Here is a 20,047-nt window from a genome sequence, read left to right as displayed (position 1 = left end):
CGGTACGCGTCCTCATGACCTGTTTATACCCCCACTCTCTACGTTGGCGTGGATTGTATAAAGTTGACTTTATAAAGCGTGGCGAGTGCAGTGAGCCACCGAGCTCGAAGCATGGCGAGCGCAGCGAGCCCCGCGAGGGGACGCGGAATACACGTCAAGTGATCTGCGTGTGCTCGCCATGCTTCGGGCTCAGTGGCTCGACACACTTTATGAAATCAACTCCACGCCAACGTGGATAGTGGGGGTATGAACAGGTCGGGAGGATGTGTACCGCATCCGCTCGCCACGCTTCGGGGTGACGTGGATAGTTTGGGTGTGCAATTTTCATGCGATGCGATGCGATCCGCAGGCAGGGGTGCCGTGAAACTGCACAAGTACCATCTCTTCGCATGCAAATCGCATGTGATGCGATGCGATCCTACTACACTGAAAATAACACAAGATCTATTGTGCATTGCTGTATCTGGCTTTTTGTTCAGGGCACAGTGAAATCTGAAGTCAATCAAGGTATTCTGGAACAAAACGTACTGGCCGGGATCAGAAAGCTCTGTCTAAATCTCAGATCACGGTCCAAGAATTGGTAGCAATAAAACATTAGACTATTCTCTATTCTTTAGTGGCCTGTATGGAATAAACAATGATGAATGCCAATTACTTTCGTCACTTTCAAGTTCAGAAAAAAAATTCTGCTCTTCTATTTTGTAGTAGGGTACCAACAAATGTGTCCATGTTTGTAGGTAAAACACTTTGGGGGAAATTTACTAAGATGGGAATAAGCCTTCACATGTGATGTTGCTATGGGCAACCAATCAGAATCTACTTCGGTACTTGTTTCCTAGCATGGCACCCATCGCATACCATACTTAGTGGTGTGTGATGCGATGAGATATTCATGTTAAACTAACAGGAGTGCTTGTACAATGAAATATCGCATAGCATTGCATGCCAGCATATGGCATGTGACGTGATTTTTAATTGTAGATAGTGTGGCGAGCGCAGCGAGCCTGAAGTGTGGCCAGCCCCGCAAAGGGACGCAGAATACGAGCCCGAAGTGTGGCCAGCCCCGCAAGGGGACGCAGAATACGAGCCCCGCAATGGGACGCGTAATACATGTAAAGTAATCCGTGTCCCCTCGCGGGGCTCACTGCGCTTGCCAAGCTTCGGGTTGGCTCTGAAAGTGGGGGTGGCGTTGCCAATGGGGGTGCATTTAACATTGAAAGCACCCATCAGGGTGCTTGTACAATTAAAAATCGAATCGCATCGCATGCCGCTATATTGCATGCAATGCGATGTGATTGTATAAGATGTACTACGATCAAAATATTGGGCGCCGTGCTAGGAAACAAGTACCTCTACTTCTTATTTATTTAGCACCCTCTACAAGATAGTAGACCGGATATGATTCACATGTGAAGTCTTATTCCTATTCAATATTATAGGCCAAATATAGCGGTGTGTGATTTTGTGGTCAAAAACTGCAAAAATCGCACCTTAACCAAAAATTGCACATGTAGCAGTGTGCAATTTGTGGTAAAAATACCACAAATTGCACACTACAGGTATACAGTAATATGACTGTATGTATGCACGTTTTACGGTGGACAAAAAAAAATTGCACTTCAAAAATTGCATCCAGTTGTTTTCTCATTGAACACATCAAAATTTCAAATGTCATAGGATGCATTTTTCAAACATTACCAAAAATCACACACACAAAAAAATAGACCTGCTTCTGCAAGGCGAGATTGACAGAACCATGCACAGATCAGTGACACCTGTGCACGGTTCTGTCCAAAGTGTCTAAAAGTAAAAATAGAAAAAAAGGCTTCAACCATCCAGGGCTGAAGCCCGGGGCTTTCCTCGGCACCCCTGCGCTGTGGGTGCTGGGCTGACCGCCAAGGGACTTCCCCACCTGATTGGATGTAGCAGTCTCCATGGACACGGCTACATCCAATCAGGGCTAGGTCCAGCCCTGCTTGGTTGAGGGGAGAGAGTTTTACCATTTTTTTTAAAGCAGAAATCATTTAGGGTGTGAGAATCAGAAAGAAGGAGATTTTGGGACAGTTTTCAGATATTTTAAAGCGGCAATCATTTACACTGAAAAAAACCCGGTTGATTTAGCCATGTAAATGATTGCCGCTTTAAAAAAAATATTGAAAAACTCTCCCAAAATCTCTCACTTTCTGATTCTCACACCCTATTATATTTGGCCCCAGGTGTGCCTTATCATTTATTACTTAACACTTATTGCTTAATATTATTTTGCCACAACACTAAAACACTGTCCCATCATGTATTCCTCAAATGAAAAAGCATCTGACTCCCCTAACACCCACAACATGCATCAGACAGCTAAACAGCTCCATTGTTGCTGAATATGCCCCCTGCCCTCCCACATGCTTCATAAAGCTCAGTTATTGCTTAGTATAGACCCCCTCACAACATGACCTGCGGCCCCTTATACAACATGTGCCACACACAAACCTTTATTGCATACGCCAGCATTTACCTACAGATGCCCACACCTGAGAAGTGCAGTGATGAGTCACTGAGCACTTAAAGGCCCATGGAATGCCTGAGTCCAACTGCCCTATACTCAAACATCCCAGAGGTTACAAGGATACAGCCAGGGAGGGTTTCTAGGTACTCAGTCAGATCCCACCCACACTGCACCACTGCAGGTTGGTTGTCATTTCTCTACACAGCCTGAGAATAGCAGGTGTCATATTATTTGTAACTAGTGTGCAATATGTACAAACACACATTCATACGCTTGCCACACACTTGGTAACATCTCTTATTATGAAGGCACATCTGCTGCACTTACCATGAAAGTGGCATGCACACAGGTCTTGGTGGCCATGCCACTGGATTCCAGCACATCAGGTGTCATAAGAGGAGTGGAGGAGAGGGGACGTCCTCCTCGCAGCCAGTCACTCTCCTTCAGTTCACCAAGACTCAGTCGACAAGAAGGATCTACAGTCAGCAGGCCTGGAAAAAAAGAACCAAGCCAGTTAGATGAGAGACTGCATCTTTCGGTGGGAAATAAAAAGGACAAAATTGCCCTTACTCATTCCACTAAAGGAAAAATATGCTGTTTTTCCATTGAAACCATTATCCTTCACTGCATTTTAAAATGGTATACTAAAAAATAGTTCATGTTCTCCTCATACAGTGATGCATTGAGGAAGTGAACAATGATACCCAGAGTGACCACTATTTCCATCCCGGTGAATATGAGAAGCATACCATACCACAAGTGTACAGGGCAGCACAAGAGGTATAGGCCTCTATTCTGATTGACCTGGTAAGCTGCAAAGCTCGCAGCTAACCGAGTCCCTGAAATGCTGCCCTGCCGAATGCATGCCCCTCCGCCGCTGCAAACATGCAAGACACAGCCTATCGCTTGTTCCCGCAGCCGGAAAATCACATGCAAATAAACCTGACCAAACTAATGGGAGGGATGCAAAAAGTCCCATTCGTGCGCTCAAACAGCAGACTTTTTGCGCATTTCCGCTCATCACCCCCGAAGGTAGCTAGCTGAAATAATGATAGCGTGCCTGCTGGCATTGAATATTGCCGGCTGGCGTGCATGGGAGTATGGACGGGTGGCAATAATTGAATACGGCCCACTATGTCAACTGCAGTGTGGTGCAAAAGTAAAGCAAAGTAAACCGTATACATATTGAAGCAAATGTTTGATGCCTGCTAGTGCTCTGCACTCAATCATGTACACTGTGGTCTCTAATCTCATCTGCCCATAAAACCTGAGCACTTTTGTGAATTTCCCATAGGGCACTTGGGAGCAGCACTTGTTGGGGGGGTGCTTGTTTTAGTCCTGTCATTCTAGATTTTAAGAGAAACTACAAAATATTTACACTGTATTGTACCATAAGCCATCTTGACTGGGGTACAAATGGGTTGGACTTGAACAGACTGCGTAGCCCCTGTTTGAGCACATATGAGTATAAAGCCGTCTGCGATATGTATGTAAGGCAGCGGCTGCGCAAGTTGGAACGCACTGTGCGCTCCATTGATACTGGTACTCAAGTAATTATAGAACGGAGGAGTGGAACGCATATGCGTTCCAGCGACTTAGATCTGTGGATTTATAATCCCCTTCGGTTTATTTAATACCAAGAATTAGTGCCTATATCAGCGCAAGGATTCTATTCATATACCTCTACTTCTTGTCCTGCTAAGTCCTTTTCAAATCACTCTAACACAAATAGAGTATTTGATACTAGTGATCATTATGTGACTGGAAGTAAAAGTAGTGTTCCCGCTAGGCTTATTTCACAGGGCGCTGTGCCCTGCCCCTTTAAAAGCCGCCGAATTCCGCCCTGCACAGTTAATAGCTGCCGCTGACATTACTGTCCCTCCCCGGCAGTTGCTGCGCTTCTAGTCTCCACCCGCTGCCAGTCACACTCTAAGCTGCTGAGCGCGGCAGCAAACCCCTCAGTCCTGCAGTCTCCACTTCGCTTCTATTCTCCGCCCCCTGCTGCACTCAGTGTATACTGTGTACGCTGCTGACTCGAGCGCGGCAGCCAGCAACCCCCTCAGCCCTACCACGCTGCTGACAGTCACCGCCTCAGCCCTGGCTAAGTGCACTAACTAATATAAACAGCGCTTTTTGAATTGCAGCATGCAATCCACCCCCCCCCCCCCTCCCAGGCAGCATCAGTGTGAGAAAGACAGAAGTCTCTCCCCCTCCCCCGTAACAGCAACCGTCATGAGCCGAACATCACTCCTTTGCTCCATCACCATCAATCATGTCAGGAGCCCTGCCGGGCACCCTCCCTCCCTCAGAGTCAAAGGTAGGATTTGGTCTGCTTGTCCCACGATTAGAAATAAGAGGAGATTCCTTGACTGGCTGAAGACACGAATATCCCCACCAAAATGGAGCTGCCCATATATTTATATGGACTACAGGAAAATGGCTTCCACTGCTTTCTTTTTTTTCATCTAAACTTAAATTTGGGGTGGGGGAAATAATTCAGACCCTTTATGTATATGCTCGCAATTCGCGGGAATATGCCGTGAGGGGGTGGAGCCTATTGTCGTGAGGGGCGGAGCTATGGTCAGTGTCATACTGATGGAGGAAAGCAGTACCAGAAAAAAATTGGGGTACTTGTGGACAATCACGGCTCCCACGATGTCCATCGCATATTAAAAAATCGCATCGCATGCGATTTTTAACAGAAATGCATCCAAATGCATTGAAATTAGTTTCAAACATGTTCAATGGCCCCCAAATGTCATTTTTCAGGCTGTACCACCCCCACTATCAATGCGAACCCGAAGCGTGGCGAGCGCAACGAGCCCGCGAGGGGCGGCGGTACGCGTCCTATGACCTTTTCATTCCCCCACTATCAGTGTCGGCGTGGAGTTGAGAATAGAAAGTGTGGCGAGCGCAGCGAGCAACCGAGCCCGAAGCGTGGCGAGCCCTGCGAGGGGACACGGATACTTTCACAGGTATCCGCGTCCCCTCGCGGGCTTCACAGGTGTCCGCGTCCGCTCGCTGCGCTCGCCACACTTTCTATTCTCAACTCCACGCCGACGTGGATAGTGGGGGTATGAAAAGGTCGTAGGACGCGTACCGCCGCGCTCGCCACGCTTCGGGTTCGCGTTGATAGTGGGGGTGGTACAGCCTGAAAAATGACATTTGGGGGCCATTGAACATGTTTGATACTAATTTCAATGCATTTGGATGCATTTCTGTTAAAAATCGCATGCGATGCGATCGCATGCGATTTAAAAAACAGGGATTTTGTACTTACCGTAAATCCTTTTCTCCGAGTCCACAGGTGTCACTGGAGTTACACTGGGGAATAGAAGGCGACCACAGGGAGCATGGGCACTTTAAAATAATTAATCAGTGTGACCAACTCCTCCCCTTCTACTTCCCCTCCCAGGCAGTCGTAAAGATCGTGCCCGAAAGGGAGCAGAAAGATATAACACACATCCGAGAGGAGGTTCATCACAACATAACATCATTCAATACTTATAGTAGAAAAAGAATATATATATATATATATATGAAAAAACAACCGCACACACAGAGTCAAACCAGACGAGACAGGTGTGTAATAACCATGTTTATATAACCCCGACAAGGGAAAACTCCCAATAGGAACCTAACACTGAACATAACAGGTGGAGAACAGCGCTGAGGCGGGCGTCCAGTGACACCTGTGGACTCGGAGAAAAGGATTTACGGTAAGTACAAAATCCCTGTTTCTCCTTCATCCACTAGGTGTCACTGGAGTTACACTGGGGATGTCCCAGAGCTTGCAACCCGGGTGGGTGAGCGCTGAGATCCCCTTAAAACAGAGCGGCCAAACTGAGAAGCTGGTGCCGCAAAGGTATCAAACCTATATTAAACCTATAAAATCGCACAAAGGTGTGCCGGCCTGACCATGTCGCAGCACGACAGAGCTGTTGCAGGGAGACCCCACGGGCAGCCGCCCATGAAGGACCCACCGATCTGGTGGAGTGCGCGCCTATGCTAGCAGGAGGCGTCTGAGCCTCAGCAAGGTATGCCTGACGAATTGTCAGACGGATCCATCTGGCCAGCGTTTGCTTCGAAGCTGGCCATCCACGACGCACTGGGTCGTAGGTAACAAACAAGACATCCGTCTTGCGAAAAGAAGCCGTGCGAGAGATATAGATACGCAGGGCCCTCACCACATCCAAAGACCTATCCTCTGGTGAAGCCTCTGTGAATGCTGGAACCACGATGGGTTGGTTCACGTGGAACGCTGAGACCACCTTCGGAAGGAAGGAAAGACTGGTACGGAGCTCCGCTCTGTCCGGATGAAACTGAAGGAACGGTGAGCGACAAGAAAGCGCACCCAATTCCGAAACACGTCTGGCCGAGGCCAGAGCCAAGAGAAGAACCACCTTCCAAGTGAGATATCGAAGATCCACCTCTTCCAACGGCTCAAATATCGATGATCTTAAATATCTGAGGACCAACTCTAGGTCCCAGGGAGCCGTAGGTGGACGAATAGGGGGCTGAAGCCTCAGCACCCCCTGGAAAAAAGTGTGGAATTCCGGAATGAGGGCTATACGTTTCTGGAAAAAAACTGAAAGGGCTGAAACCTGCACCTTCAGTGTATTCAGCCTAAGTCCAGCGTTCAAACCCTCCTGTAAAAACAGGAGAAGTCGAGCCTTCTTGAACAGAGTAGAGGACACTCTGCGTCTTTCGCACCACGCCACATAGGATCTCCAAATCCGATGATAGTGTCTGGAGGAGACTTCCTTCCTGGCCCTCATCATTGTAGGTATCACCGCCCTAGGGATACCTGCATGTCTCAAGATGGACCTCTCAGCAGCCACGCCGTCAAATGTAGACGTCCTAAATCTGGGTAGATGAAAGGACCCTGACTGAGGAGGTCCTCTTGATGAGGTAGCGGCCACGGCTCGTCGATTAGAAGATCCGTCAGGTTGGTGTACCACGAGCGCCGGGGCCAATCCGGCGCTATCAGAAGCGCTGTTACCCCCTCTCTGCGAATGCGCTGTAATACCCGAGGTATCAGCGGAAAGGGAGGGAAGAGGTAAACGAACTGAAACGGCCAAGGAGCGACCAGAGCGTCCACCCCTGCGGCCTGAGGATCTCGAGTCCGCGCAAAGTATATTGGGAGCTGGAAGTTGTGGCGGGACGCCATCAGATCCGCCTGAGGACACCCCCAACGATGTATTAGGGTCTGAAAAACCCGAGGGTTGAGGCACCACTCCCCCTGGTGGGCATGCTGCCGACTTAGAAAGTCGGCCTCCCAATTGTCTACTCCGGGGATGAACACTGCTGACAAGGCCTGAGCATGGTCCTGAGCCCAGAGGATGATCCTGCTTACTTCCTTCATCGCCGCCTTGCTCCGAGTGCCGCCTTGCTTGTTTATGTAGGCGACGGCTGTGGCGTTGTCGGACTGGACTCTGATTGCTCTGCCCCGCAGCAGGTGTCCCGTCTGCAGAAGAGCATAGTAGACTGCTCTGAGTTCCAGCACATTGATGGAGAGTAAGCTCTCCTGCCTCGTCCATAAACCCTGGAACTGGTGTACCAGCGTTACCGCTCCCCAGCCTCGAAGGCTGGCATCTGTGGTGAGGAGAGTCCACTCCCATATGCCGAACCTCCTGCCCCTTTGCAGGTTTTCGGAGTTGAGCCACCACAGCAGGGACAGACGGGCTCGAGGAGACAGGGTCACCCGCTGCTGAAGATGCAGGTGAGACACTGACCACTGGTGAAGGAGAGACAACTGGAATTGGCGCGAGTGGAAGCGGCCGTACTGTACCTCCTCGAAGGAGGACACCATCTTCCCCAAGAGTCTGGTGCAAAGGTGCACCGATACTTGTGGCCGTCGCAAGACCGACCTGACCAGGACCTGCAGGGACTGAATTTTGTTGGGAGGCAGAAAAACCTTCATCTGCTGGGTGTCCAGAATCATCCCCAAAAAGAGAAGACGTTGAGCCGGCTGTAGCTGAGACTTTGCAAAGTTCAGAATCCACCCATGACTGATGAGAGTCTCCTGGGTGAGCCGTATGTTGGACAACAGAGCCTCCCTCGAATGATTCTTCAGAAGAAGATCGTCCAAGTAGGGGATGATGGTAACCCCCTGAGCCCTGAGGACCTCCATCATCACCGCCATCACCTTGGTGAAGACCCTGGGGGCCGATGAGAGACCGAACGGCAGGGCCTGGAACTGCCAGTGTTGGTCCTGTATAGAGAACCGGAGGAAGGCCTGGTGAGGAGGCCAGATAGGGATGTGCAGGTAAGCGTCCCTGTTATCCAAAGATACCAGGAACTCTCCCTGTTCCAGTCCCTGTATCACAGACTGCAGGGACTCCATCTTGAATTTGACCGCTTGTAGAAACGGATTCAAATCCTTTAGATTTAGAATCGGCCTTACCGAGCCATCCGGCTTGGGTACAAGGAACAGACTGGAGTAGTATCCCTGAGTACGCTGATCCTCGGGAACTGGTATCACAACTCCCGTTGTCCGCAGCTTGTTGATTGCTGACAACAGAAGTTGCGCCTTGTCTCTTGAGACAGGGAGACCGGTCTTGAAAAACCTGTTTGGAGGGACCAACCGGAAATGGATCTTGTAACCGTGGGTTACCAGACCCCTTACCCATGAGTCCTGACAAGACTGCAGCCAGATGTGACAGAAGGACAGCAGTCGGGCCCCGACTCTGGGATCCCCCAGATGAGACCGTGGACAGTCATGCGGCTGGCTTGGAGGACTTGGGCTCCTGGACAGCTGCCGAGGCGCCCCTGCCCCGACCTCTGGAACCTCTAGATGGAGCTCCGCCTCTGGAACGACCTCTGAATCTGGCCGTAGGCCGTAAGGACCGAAAGGAGGGCCTTTGAGGGGTCCTGCGTGTAGTCGGAGGAGCCGCTGAGGGAAGAAAATGGGACTTACCTCCCGTTGCTTGGGAGATCCACTTGTCGAGCTCTGGCCCGAAAAGAACCTCCCCATTGAACACCAGGGCCTCCACCGCACGCTTGGACTCTGCGTCAGCCTGCCATTGGCGTAACCAGAGAGCTCTGCGAGCTGATATGGATAAGGCCGAAACCTTGGCTGCAACCATGCAGACGTCAGAAGAGGCTTCTATTAAATAATTGGATGCCTCTTGGATCTGTTCAGCAAGCTGAACAATGGAGGCAGGGTCAGAGCCCTCACGAACCTCTGTTAGGATCTGAGAGGCCCATACCCCCATGGCCTTATTTACCCAGCACCCGACCTGGGCCGGACGCTGAATAATCCCAGCTGCAGAAAAAATGTTCTTAAGGGTTACTTCCAACTTACGGTCAGAAGTATCCTTAAGAGTGGTTGCACCCGGCACCGGGAGAACCGTCTTTTTAGACAGTCGTGAGACTGAAGAGTCCACTACTGGTGGTATCTCAATCCTCCTTCTACCCTCTGGTGGAAGAGGATAAGCAGCCAGAAACCTCTGAGGCACCTGGAATTTTTTGTCAGGGTGATTCCAAGCCTGCAAAATATGTTCATCCAACTCCTCCGCTGGAGGGAAGGTGGGTGACTGCCTTTGTCTTTTCCCAAAGAAAGAAGGACGAGCAGGTATGTCTGTGTCATCTGACACCTTGCAGGCAATCTTCACCATATGTATAAGGTCCTCCAGGCCTTGAGAGGCTGGGGCCGGCTCTTGTGTAAACACCTGAGCCTCAGGTTCCACATCATCATCATCATCATAAGTATCTGGAAGGGCAAATTCGCCCTCCTCCATATCAGGCATATCCTCATACTCCCCAGAATCCCCAGAGGGCTGTAATACCCTTTTCCTGAGTAAGGGAGGGGGATTTTGCCTAGATGAGGCAATGGCGCCCTCTGCTGGGGTCAAGGCTTTAGTTAAACTCTGCACAGCAGAAGTCAAGGAAGCCTGTTGAGTTCTAGAAGTCTCTCTGTCTTTTTGAGCTGCAGAGAGCTCGCAAGCTAAATGAGACATTACATCAGCTAATTGTGATGCCCAAACAGGGGTATGCACGGGGGACTCTGGAGCTGGGGGTAAAGCAGTGCATTTATCACCTACAGAGTCTCCCTCCTTAGAAGGTGTAAACTTTACAGCACACTTCTTGCAAGTAACCCTCTTGCAGCTACCCCCTGCCATGGTTCAACAGAAACACCCAGCAATCAACACACACTACCACACTGATCACAGATAGTAGGTATAGGGTAGGCAGCAATATATACTGGAAGGGAGAGACCGTAAAAGTAAAAGAGCCGTCACAGAGCTTTGTACAGCGCTATGGCATATACCTAGGAGCGCTATAGCTCTTAATTGAGACACAGTTCAAACTGTCTCCACCTAGCTCTAATCCCCACTGTAACTCACAGACCGGGTAGAGCGTTCAGCAGGACGGTCACCAGGGGACACGAATCGCCCAACTGCAGTCAGGATAGATCTGCAGCGCAACAGTGGAGCCTCCAGCAGCGTGTTCAACGGCGCCAAATGTCCAAGATGGCCGCCGTGACTTTCAGGAACGCTGGGGTATGCCAGGGCCTGCTGGGAAGTACCGCGCGGTAACTCCGCCCCCCGCCCGGCAGCTCCGTCACCCATAATTGCGCCAGGTTTAAAAAACCCTCTGCTGCACCGCCGTTTGTGTCCCTGACCTTCCTCTAATAGGAAGGCAGGGTAATACTCACAGTGCTGCGGCCATGCCGTCGGCGGTGGGGCTGGGGGAGGATCGGGTGCACGCTGCGTGTGAGCGGCGCCCGTTACAGCTCCAGAGACGGTGGTCTCTGTCAGCCAGGGAGCCGGGCGCAAACCCTATAAGCAGCAGCCGGCTCCCTCCGGCAGGCTTTCACGTCGCAGGCAGATAGTAGCAGCAACTATCTGCCTGTCCTCAAAGGCAAAACTTGCTGCTTTATGCCCTAATTATCAAAAAGCCCAGGAGATGAGCCAAATGTGACCTGCTCCCTTTTGGGCACGATCTAAGACTGCCTGGGAGGGGATGTAGAAGGGGAGGAGTTGGTCACACTGATTAATTATTTTAAAGTGCCCATGCTCCCTGTGGTCGCCTTCTATTCCCCAGTGTAACTCCAGTGACACCTAGTGGATGAAGGAGAAAATGCATAAAACGGCAAAAATCGCATGCCATCGCATGCCACTACATATGGCATGCGATGGGAGCCGTGTAAGTCCACAAGTACCAAAATTGGTCCATCAGGCAGTTTCTGAATACTCAGAAACAACCCCTGAGTATGCTACTGTCCCCTGGAGATTACACTGCAAGCCAGTGCCGTCTTAATGAATGGGCTGGATGGGCAGTTGCCCAGGGACCCAATAATCATAGGGGCCCAACTAGTGGCGAGGGCAGGGTACCAGTACAATTTTAAAACTGTGGGGCCGCGATAGTAATTACAGACTCTGTACAGAATCAGGCCGAGTAGGAGCCCTCAGCCGGCGGCATCTAGTGAGTCATTCTGTCACAGTGACACTGTTATGCCGCCGAATGCGGGCTCCCATTCGGCATGATTCTGTACAGCCCTGATTCTGTACAGAGTCTGTAATTCCGATGGCGGCATAACATTGTTAGAAGGACTCGACCGCCGAACCTCCAGCTCCGCAGCCACCTGCAACTTCAGTGAGCAGCTGACAGCTGCTTTCAGTGCAGCTACTGGACTATCCCCTCTCCTCTCCTGATTGCTCTGGACAGGATCCAGGATCTCGTGGAGCCCCACGTCGCTCTGCAGACAGTACTGGGCCAAGGTAAGATAATTCAGTAGTACTTGTCTCCAACTGCCTGTCACTGCCCAACACCCTCACGCACTGCCCACCACCCTCACACTGCTGTTTCCCACTGCCTGTCACCCTTACGCTGCTGTATCCCACTGCCTGTCACCCTCACCCACCATTCTCACACTGCTGTACCCCACTCTCTCACCCTCACCCATCACCCTCACGCTGCTGTCACCCACTGCCTGTCACCCTCACCCACCACCCTCACGCTGCTGTACCCCACTGCCCATCACCCTCACGCTGCTGTCATTCACTGCCCATCACCATCACCCACCATCCTCATGCTGCTGCTGTACCCCACTGCCTGTCACCCTCACCCACCATCCTCACGCTGCTGTCACCCACAGCCTGTCACCCTCACCCACCACCCTCACGCTGCTTTCACCCACTGCCCATAACCCTCACCGACTGCCCATCACTCTCACACTGCCGTCACCCACTGCCGTCACCCTCACTCACTGCCGTCACCCACTGCCCATCACCCTCACACTGCTGTCACCCACTGCCCATGACCCTCACACACTGCCCATCACATTCACACTGCCATCACCCTCACACTGCCATCACCCACTGCATGCCACCCTCACTCACTGCCCATCACATTCAAACTGCCGTCACCCACCGCCCATCACAGTGCTATCACCCACATTGCTCATTCATCCTCACACTGCTGTCACCCACCTATAGATATATACTGTATATAGATGTATGTTTGTATATATCAGGTAGGGGCCCCACTGCACTGCTTTGCCCAGGGGCCCATACTTCTGTTAAGATGGCCCTGCTCCCAGCTCCTTGTAATGGCTAAATGTATGCTCTTGCTGCCAGGCTCCCCAAGGTTTCCCATCTGAAGATTACCACCGTGCGGCTGTTGCGTATATTTAAGCTTCGACCCAGGTGCGGACTATGTGGGTTGTATGGGAGGAAATGATGTGTGTGATGGGGGAATTCGTGTTCCCGCTAGGCTTCTTTCACAGGGCGCTGCGCCCTGCCCCTTTGAAAGCCGCCGAATTCCGCACTGCCCGGCTTTTGCTGCCCTGCGTCCTGCACAGTAATTATCTGCCGCTGATAAAATAAGGTCTGTGGGTCCCTGGGAGGCAGGTGGTATCTGGGCAGCAAGGTCCGGGCATGGGGGAGCCTGCGGCGTATAGACAATCTCGGCGGGGTCCCTGTGGCGTAATGACTGTAATTATATATATATATATATATATATATATATATATATATATACACACATACATACACACATACATACATACATACATACACACACACACACACACACACACACACACACACACACACACACACACACACGTCTGCCTCCATATATTGATTATTCTAAATGAAAATTTTTTTTTATGCAAGTGTTTCCTTTTACACACATTCTAATTGATTGCTGATTAGGAAGAGTATTTATACTCCAACCTGCACCCCTATCAGACACCTTTGATAAAGCTGCAGCTAGCAGTGAAACGCGTCAATTGTTCCTGCTTTACCCCAGGATTGGATGCTTACAAACTACCTTCACCCCTGTGGACTCTGTGGAAATAACCCAGCACTTTCCAGTCTCTTTCAAACTTATTGTGGAACCCGCAATCTGGACTCCTCCGGCGGCTTAATTCCATCGTGGCCCTCTGTGTGAGAGGATGTTTTGTTCCAGCCCTGCCAGTTTAATATCCACACTACTCCAGCGGCTGCTAGGAAGCCCCGTATCACTAGTGAGGATCTGCTTTAAACGAGACTGTAAATCCACTCGCCAAATGGTGATTCACTTCCACTGGTAAAGTTACTTACCCATGTGACTATTTCCACATGGTCCCCCACATGCTGCTCCATCCATAATCCTGGGATCGTGAACGTTTTAATTTGCCCCACCCCTTCCATATATTTTTTTATATTATATTGCTAAGCGTACAGTGCGTGTAATAGTGTTTTATTTTGTGTTTCAGTAAAATATTCTTGTTATCAGACACTTGAAAATCATTTTTTTATTATTAAGCGCTGCTATACATACTTTTTAGTGTGTTTTCTTGCTCTTGAGCAGATATGTGACTGGTGGCACCTCAGTAAATGTACTAAATGTACTAAATTACCTACTAAATGTAAATGGAGACACAGCACACAAGAATGACGCGTCCTGGCACTGGAAGGGATCACTCCCCCACTTTGTCAAATGAGAAGTTTTTACATCTCGGATCTACTTCTTTCTGACTCGTCTTGGTAAAGAGGTGAAGCAAGAAGCGATATACATGCCAGTATAATACATCCACTCTATTGTCTCATGCTCGACCCCCACTCACTGTAGGCCACAAATATACCGTGTACAGCGCTACGTAATATATTAATGGAACATAAACAAATAAATAGTAATAATAATACATTGTATAAGACTTCCATTAGCTGAGGTAACAAAGCACTGTTGCTTTGTCATATTTTCTGTTGGTCTGTTTGTGGGTATAACTCATTGTTAGTATTTAACAAAAAAGTTTAACTATGTAAATACAATGGGTGACACTTAAAAGAGCCTCATTCATATATTATAATATTATATAGTGGCTCACCTTTCACCAGATCCTTAGCTTCATCACTCACATGATCCCAGCTCTCTCCCTCCATAACAAAGTCTCCCTCTTTGATCTTGTGTATGATGTCAGCAGCTCGGCTCTGGGGAGACCCGCCCCGCTCACCTTGGAAGGGAACCTGGCCACACAGCATGGTGTACTGCCGGAAATACAGGGGGAAGAATGACATGTCAGAGGGCACTTTAGGGATATCACCAAGGGTGGTCAATGCGATTACCAATGCTTCTATAGCATGATGATGTTAGTAATACTATGTACAGTAACTGAGCTTTTTATTAGTCACTAGAAGTAAAATAACAATAACAATTTCAATCTGAAAAAAGCAACATGTAATATTAGCAAATGTTTCCATTCCTCTGTGATCTCAGTAAGGATTAGTGGGTCAGTGTGGCTTCCTGCTAATAGGCTTTCCGGCCAGGACTGGTGCGCTGCTAAGCAGGTACATAATTGTCAACTAATTCAGTCAGGGATAATCCTGAATAACAGTTCTAAACAATCTGGGTTTTTTTCTATGCAGATGGGAATAGAGTAAAAAAAAAATCCCCTTTTTAGCGTTTTTTTTTTTGTAGCCAATCAAAAGCATGAAGTGAGATTCACCACATCCCTTCCTTGTGATTGGTTGGAATGCTGAACAAATCAGAAACATGAGGAACAAAGGTTAAATAATATTTTGGCCAATAGTTGCTGGTGAATGAATAAGCGCCATCTATATACAGTATAAAAAAGGCTAACTACACCTCACCTCTATGAGGGGGCACTGCGAAAACAGAGATTGGAGGTAGGAGCAGATAGGGACTGGGGGTGGGGTGGAGAGTTTGTGTCCTAAAAACTGTCACAGCTTAAAATGAAAGTAAAGTAAAAACATTGCAGAAGCCATCGTTTTCACAGTCTTTTAACTAGTCTATATATAATAAATAATAATGTCATGTCATGAGCAGTGAACATCCCCTCTGCACCAATGGCTCCCACATGAGAGTAGCATTTGCAGGCTTAAGTACTACAGCAGAGCAGGGTTGCGATGATTCAGCCTACGCTGCCTTCATATTAATAGTGCACAAGAATACTGACTGGGCCCACTAAAGGCCCCCATACATTATGCGATTTGGGCCCGATTTCATCCGATTCGGATGAATCGGGCAGTGAAATTGTCCCAAATCGCATGTTTTGACACCCTGTCCGACCCGATTCCCAGTCCCGTGCGCATCGGATCGGAGTCGGGCAGTCGCACCGGCTGCACATAAGATTTCCTAAATCTTATGTGCAGTCCGGTCCGGGCAGGGTCAGTGGGTGGGGGACGCCGGGGAACTGCATGGTGAGCTGACAAATAGTCAGCAGGCGGGGGACGCCAGTAAACCGGGCATGGGGAGAGGCTGGGACTCGGAGTGGACACATAGTCAGCGGGCGGGGGGGGACGCCGGTGAACTGGCGAGGGGAAAAGCTCATGTGCTGGGCAGGAGGACGAGGCAGGCAGCCGCAGCTTCATGGAAGAAAACCCCCAGTCAAAACGAATGGGCAGCCAGTGATTGGCTGAGAGCTCTCTCAGCCAATCAGCAATTGGCTGAGAGAGCTCTCAGCCAATCACTGGCTGCCCATTCGTTTGTATTGGGGCTTTCTTCCATGAAGCTGCGGCTGCCTGCCTGGTCCTCCTGCCCAGCACGGACGTGACCTGTTCCCCTCGCTGGTTCACCAGCGTCCCCCCGCCCGCTGACTGTGTCCACTCCCAGTCTCTCCCCATGCCCGGCTCACTGGCGTCCCCCGCCTGCTGACTATTTGTCAGCTCACCCTGCCCGGCACTTCCCTGCAGCTCCCCAGCGTCCTCCACCCGGCTCTCCCCCTGCAGCTCCCCGGTAGTTGCATATGATAAATCGCATGCGATTTATCATATGCATAACTTGGCACATCAAGTGCCTAATCGTGTGTTCCCCTCCCGGGGAGCTGCCGGGGATATCAAGTCCGACTTGTCCCTAGGACAAGTCGGACTAATGTATGGGGGCCTTAAATGGTTACCTGCAATGTGTACAGAGGCAGATTATCAAATATTTATTGCAAAGTGATTCTAGGAAGAGTGGGGCAGATGTATTAAGCCTGGAGAAGAGACAAACTGGAGATAAGGTAAAAGGAGATAAAGCCAAAGAACTGTTTGAAAATGACAGTTGGGAGTTGATTGGCTGGTGCTTTATCTCCTTTTTCCTTATCTCCAGTTTATCTCTTCTCCAGGCTTAATACATCTGCCCCATTGTGTCTGATCACCCTGTTTCTCTGCATGGAGTTTGGCTGGCCAGTGATAAGCATACAGAGTAGAAAGCTCCAACGTTCTGGTCATATCACTCATCCACAAATAACCATCCATTGTGTGTATAACCAAGCAGACACCGGGCATCATATACCACACACCAAAGTGACACATAGAAGAACAGAGCCATTCTTTGCTTTTTGTAACACTAGGTCAGTGGTTCTCAACCTCAGTCCTCAAGTACCCCCAACAGTGCACATTTTCCAGGTCTCCACACGGTTATGGTAAGCATCATAGACAGTCATATGGTCAACCACTAATGGTAGACAGTCACAGGGTCAAAAGGTAGACATGTAAAAGGTCGCATGGAAAAAGGTCAACATGAGTTTTTAACGTTTTTAGGGTGTCTATGTTGACATAGGTCGACATGGACACTGTCTAAGTGTACCGCGTCCCTCGCTGCGCTCGTCATGCTTCGGGCATGGATCGTAGGGCATGAAATACCGCCTGTCGGCTGAAAATTTTGTAAAAAAATGCATGTCTACCTTTTTCATGTCGACCTATTGTGTGTCGACCTTTTGATTGTCGTCCATATGACTGTCTATCATGAGTCAGCCTATGATCAGTCCGGATACCCTCCACACAGAGGGCTTGATTCTGATTGACCCGCAAAGCTGAAAAATGAAAATGTGTCAGTGTATAATGAGTGCACCTGCCAGGTGACCCGGAAAACGTGCACTGTTCGGTGTACTTGAGGACCGAGGTTGAGAGCCACTGCATTAGACCAAGGATTCTCAAACTATTTGGGATACCGTCAGACAATAACAATAACGGACCCCAGCAAGAATGTCTGCCACATGTGTGTTTAGCGGTATGCGCTCCCTGGGTCGTCAATGTCTAGGTCAACGACTATCGGTCTACAGTGACTAGGTCAGCACCTAAGAATGGTCAACATACCCAAGGTCGACATTGACAGAAGCATAAGGTCGAGTTTTTTTAAAGGTGGTTTTTCATACTTTGCTATCCAAGTGGGCATAGGCCCTTATTCTGAGTGAGTGGGACGGCTCCGAGTGCGGATGGACGGCCGATGTTTGGTATTTGCGCATGTGCAGAGCGTATCTGTGCATGTGCGAATGCCTCACACGTACGAACACGGCGTGAGGCCCGTGCAGAAAACAATCATACGGAACCATCCGAGCAGGGGGTGGAGAGGGGCATGAAGGGCTGTTTGGGATCATTACAATATGCGTACGCCCCGCGTTTCATGGGCGTTCCCATGAAAACGCTGGGCGTATGTATGATAATGCGGCCATGACACTCGTGTTGGGGGCGGACATATGACATAGCCGGATGTCAGCTGCCCGCCCATATCCCTGCTTTCATACGAAAAAGTGTCCGAGTGGTCTGGAGCACTCGGTGCTGTCTAACTGCTCGGTCCTTCATTCGATGGTCGGCGACCATCGGAGGATGGGGGAGGTTCCCACAGATGGAGGAGGTATTCGCATGAAACATCCACTCGCAGTCCGTTCGGTCTGCGTTTTACCGCATTCGGACGGTGTGAGCGATCCGTACGATAGGCGGGGCTAAGAACACTCGGTTCCTGTCCGAAATACGCATCTGTCCGATTCAACTACAATAAGGGCCATAGAGTGAGAATATAATAGTGTGCCCAAAGCATGGGGAGTGCAGCAAGCCAATACGAGGGGACGTGGCACACTTATACCGTGTCCATGTCAACATAGACACCCAAAAAAGTGAAAACCTCATGTTGGCCTTAATTATGTCGACCATGTCCATCTTAAGCTTGTGTCGACCTCCTGTCAATGTCGACTAAGTCACCATTGTCTACCATCTATACCGTAACCACACATGCATAGTAGCATTGAAGAGACACAAAACAAGTGAAGTGACCGCTAATGTGGCAGGGAGGCAGTGGGTATTGGCGGATGGAAGAAGGAGACCGTGAGTATTTACATAAGGAGATTTCCACCATTCCCCTCCTCCACAGACTCCTCCTGGGTATGGATCATTAGATCTACAGCAGTTAGGTCGACACCATTAGGTCAACATGTCAACAGTCAAAAGGTGGACATGGGGTTTTTCACTGTTTTATTTACCCTACTGTCGACGCAGTCGACATGGACACTGAAACATAGCACCGCTTCCCCTCGCATGGCTCGCTATGCTCGGCACACTATTTTATTCACCCACCATGCCCTAGTGGATGGTAGGGCATGAAATACCACCTATCAGCAGATGTAGGCTCAAAAAACGTGCCCATGTCGACCTAATGTTTGTGTCGACCTAATAACATGTCAACCTACACCCATGTCAACTATTCTGCATGTCGACCTGATGCTTGTCAACCTAATGACCGCATCCCCTCCTCCTACCCCTCTCATGCTCACCTAGCAGCTGCTTTCTGGATCACTGACTGAAAGATCAGAGGAGTCATTGGGGCCAGATGCACTAAGCTTCAAAAGTGATAAAATGGAGAGTGATAAACAACCAGCCAATCAGCTCCTGTCTGACATTTTTCAAACACTGTCTGTGACATGGCAGGTAGGAGCTGATTGGTTGGTTGTTTATCACTTTCCAATTTATCACTTTTGAAGCTTAGTGCATCTGGCCCATTAGCTTGATGGTCAGCAACATGAAGTCGCGACCACATACAGAGATGCTCGGACCCTCTTTGGGGTCACAACCCGCAGTTTGAGAACCACATTAGAAAAGTAAACTTGTGGTTCCTACAGATGTGTCATATTGAATAGGTGTCATTCGTGTATATGTGCACGACAGCAATATTTTACACTAGAAAGATGTTGACGGTTTTTCAACGCTTTACAACCATCGGAGCTTACAATCTATATTCCCTACCACATATACACTCACTACCATTATATTTTTGGACAGTTGGAGGAAACCCACGCAAGCACAGGGAGTATATACAAACTCCACACAGTTAGGACCATGG

General features: G+C 49.4%; 1 protein-coding gene across 1 annotated transcript in view; it reads right to left on the bottom strand.

Moving 5' to 3' along the window:
* LOC146046114 (ribosomal protein S6 kinase alpha-4-like) overlaps positions 1 to 20,047 on the bottom strand; it is an 82,998-nt gene that overhangs the window by 7,274 nt on the left and 55,677 nt on the right. Inside the window, exons 15-16 of the mRNA XM_083165306.1 lie at positions 14,820 to 14,979; positions 2,828 to 2,991 (exon numbers count right to left, since the gene is read on the bottom strand). Of these exons, the coding sequence (XP_083021432.1) occupies positions 2,828 to 2,991; positions 14,820 to 14,979 (324 nt within the window). The remainder of the gene's footprint in view (positions 1 to 2,827; positions 2,992 to 14,819; positions 14,980 to 20,047) is intronic.

This window comes from Crinia signifera, chromosome 11 (assembly GCF_055691185.1).
Source record: "Crinia signifera chromosome 11, ASM5569118v1, whole genome shotgun sequence".
Classification (NCBI taxonomy): Eukaryota; Metazoa; Chordata; class Amphibia; order Anura; family Myobatrachidae; genus Crinia; species Crinia signifera.
This window is presented reverse-complemented; position numbering and strand designations above follow the sequence as displayed.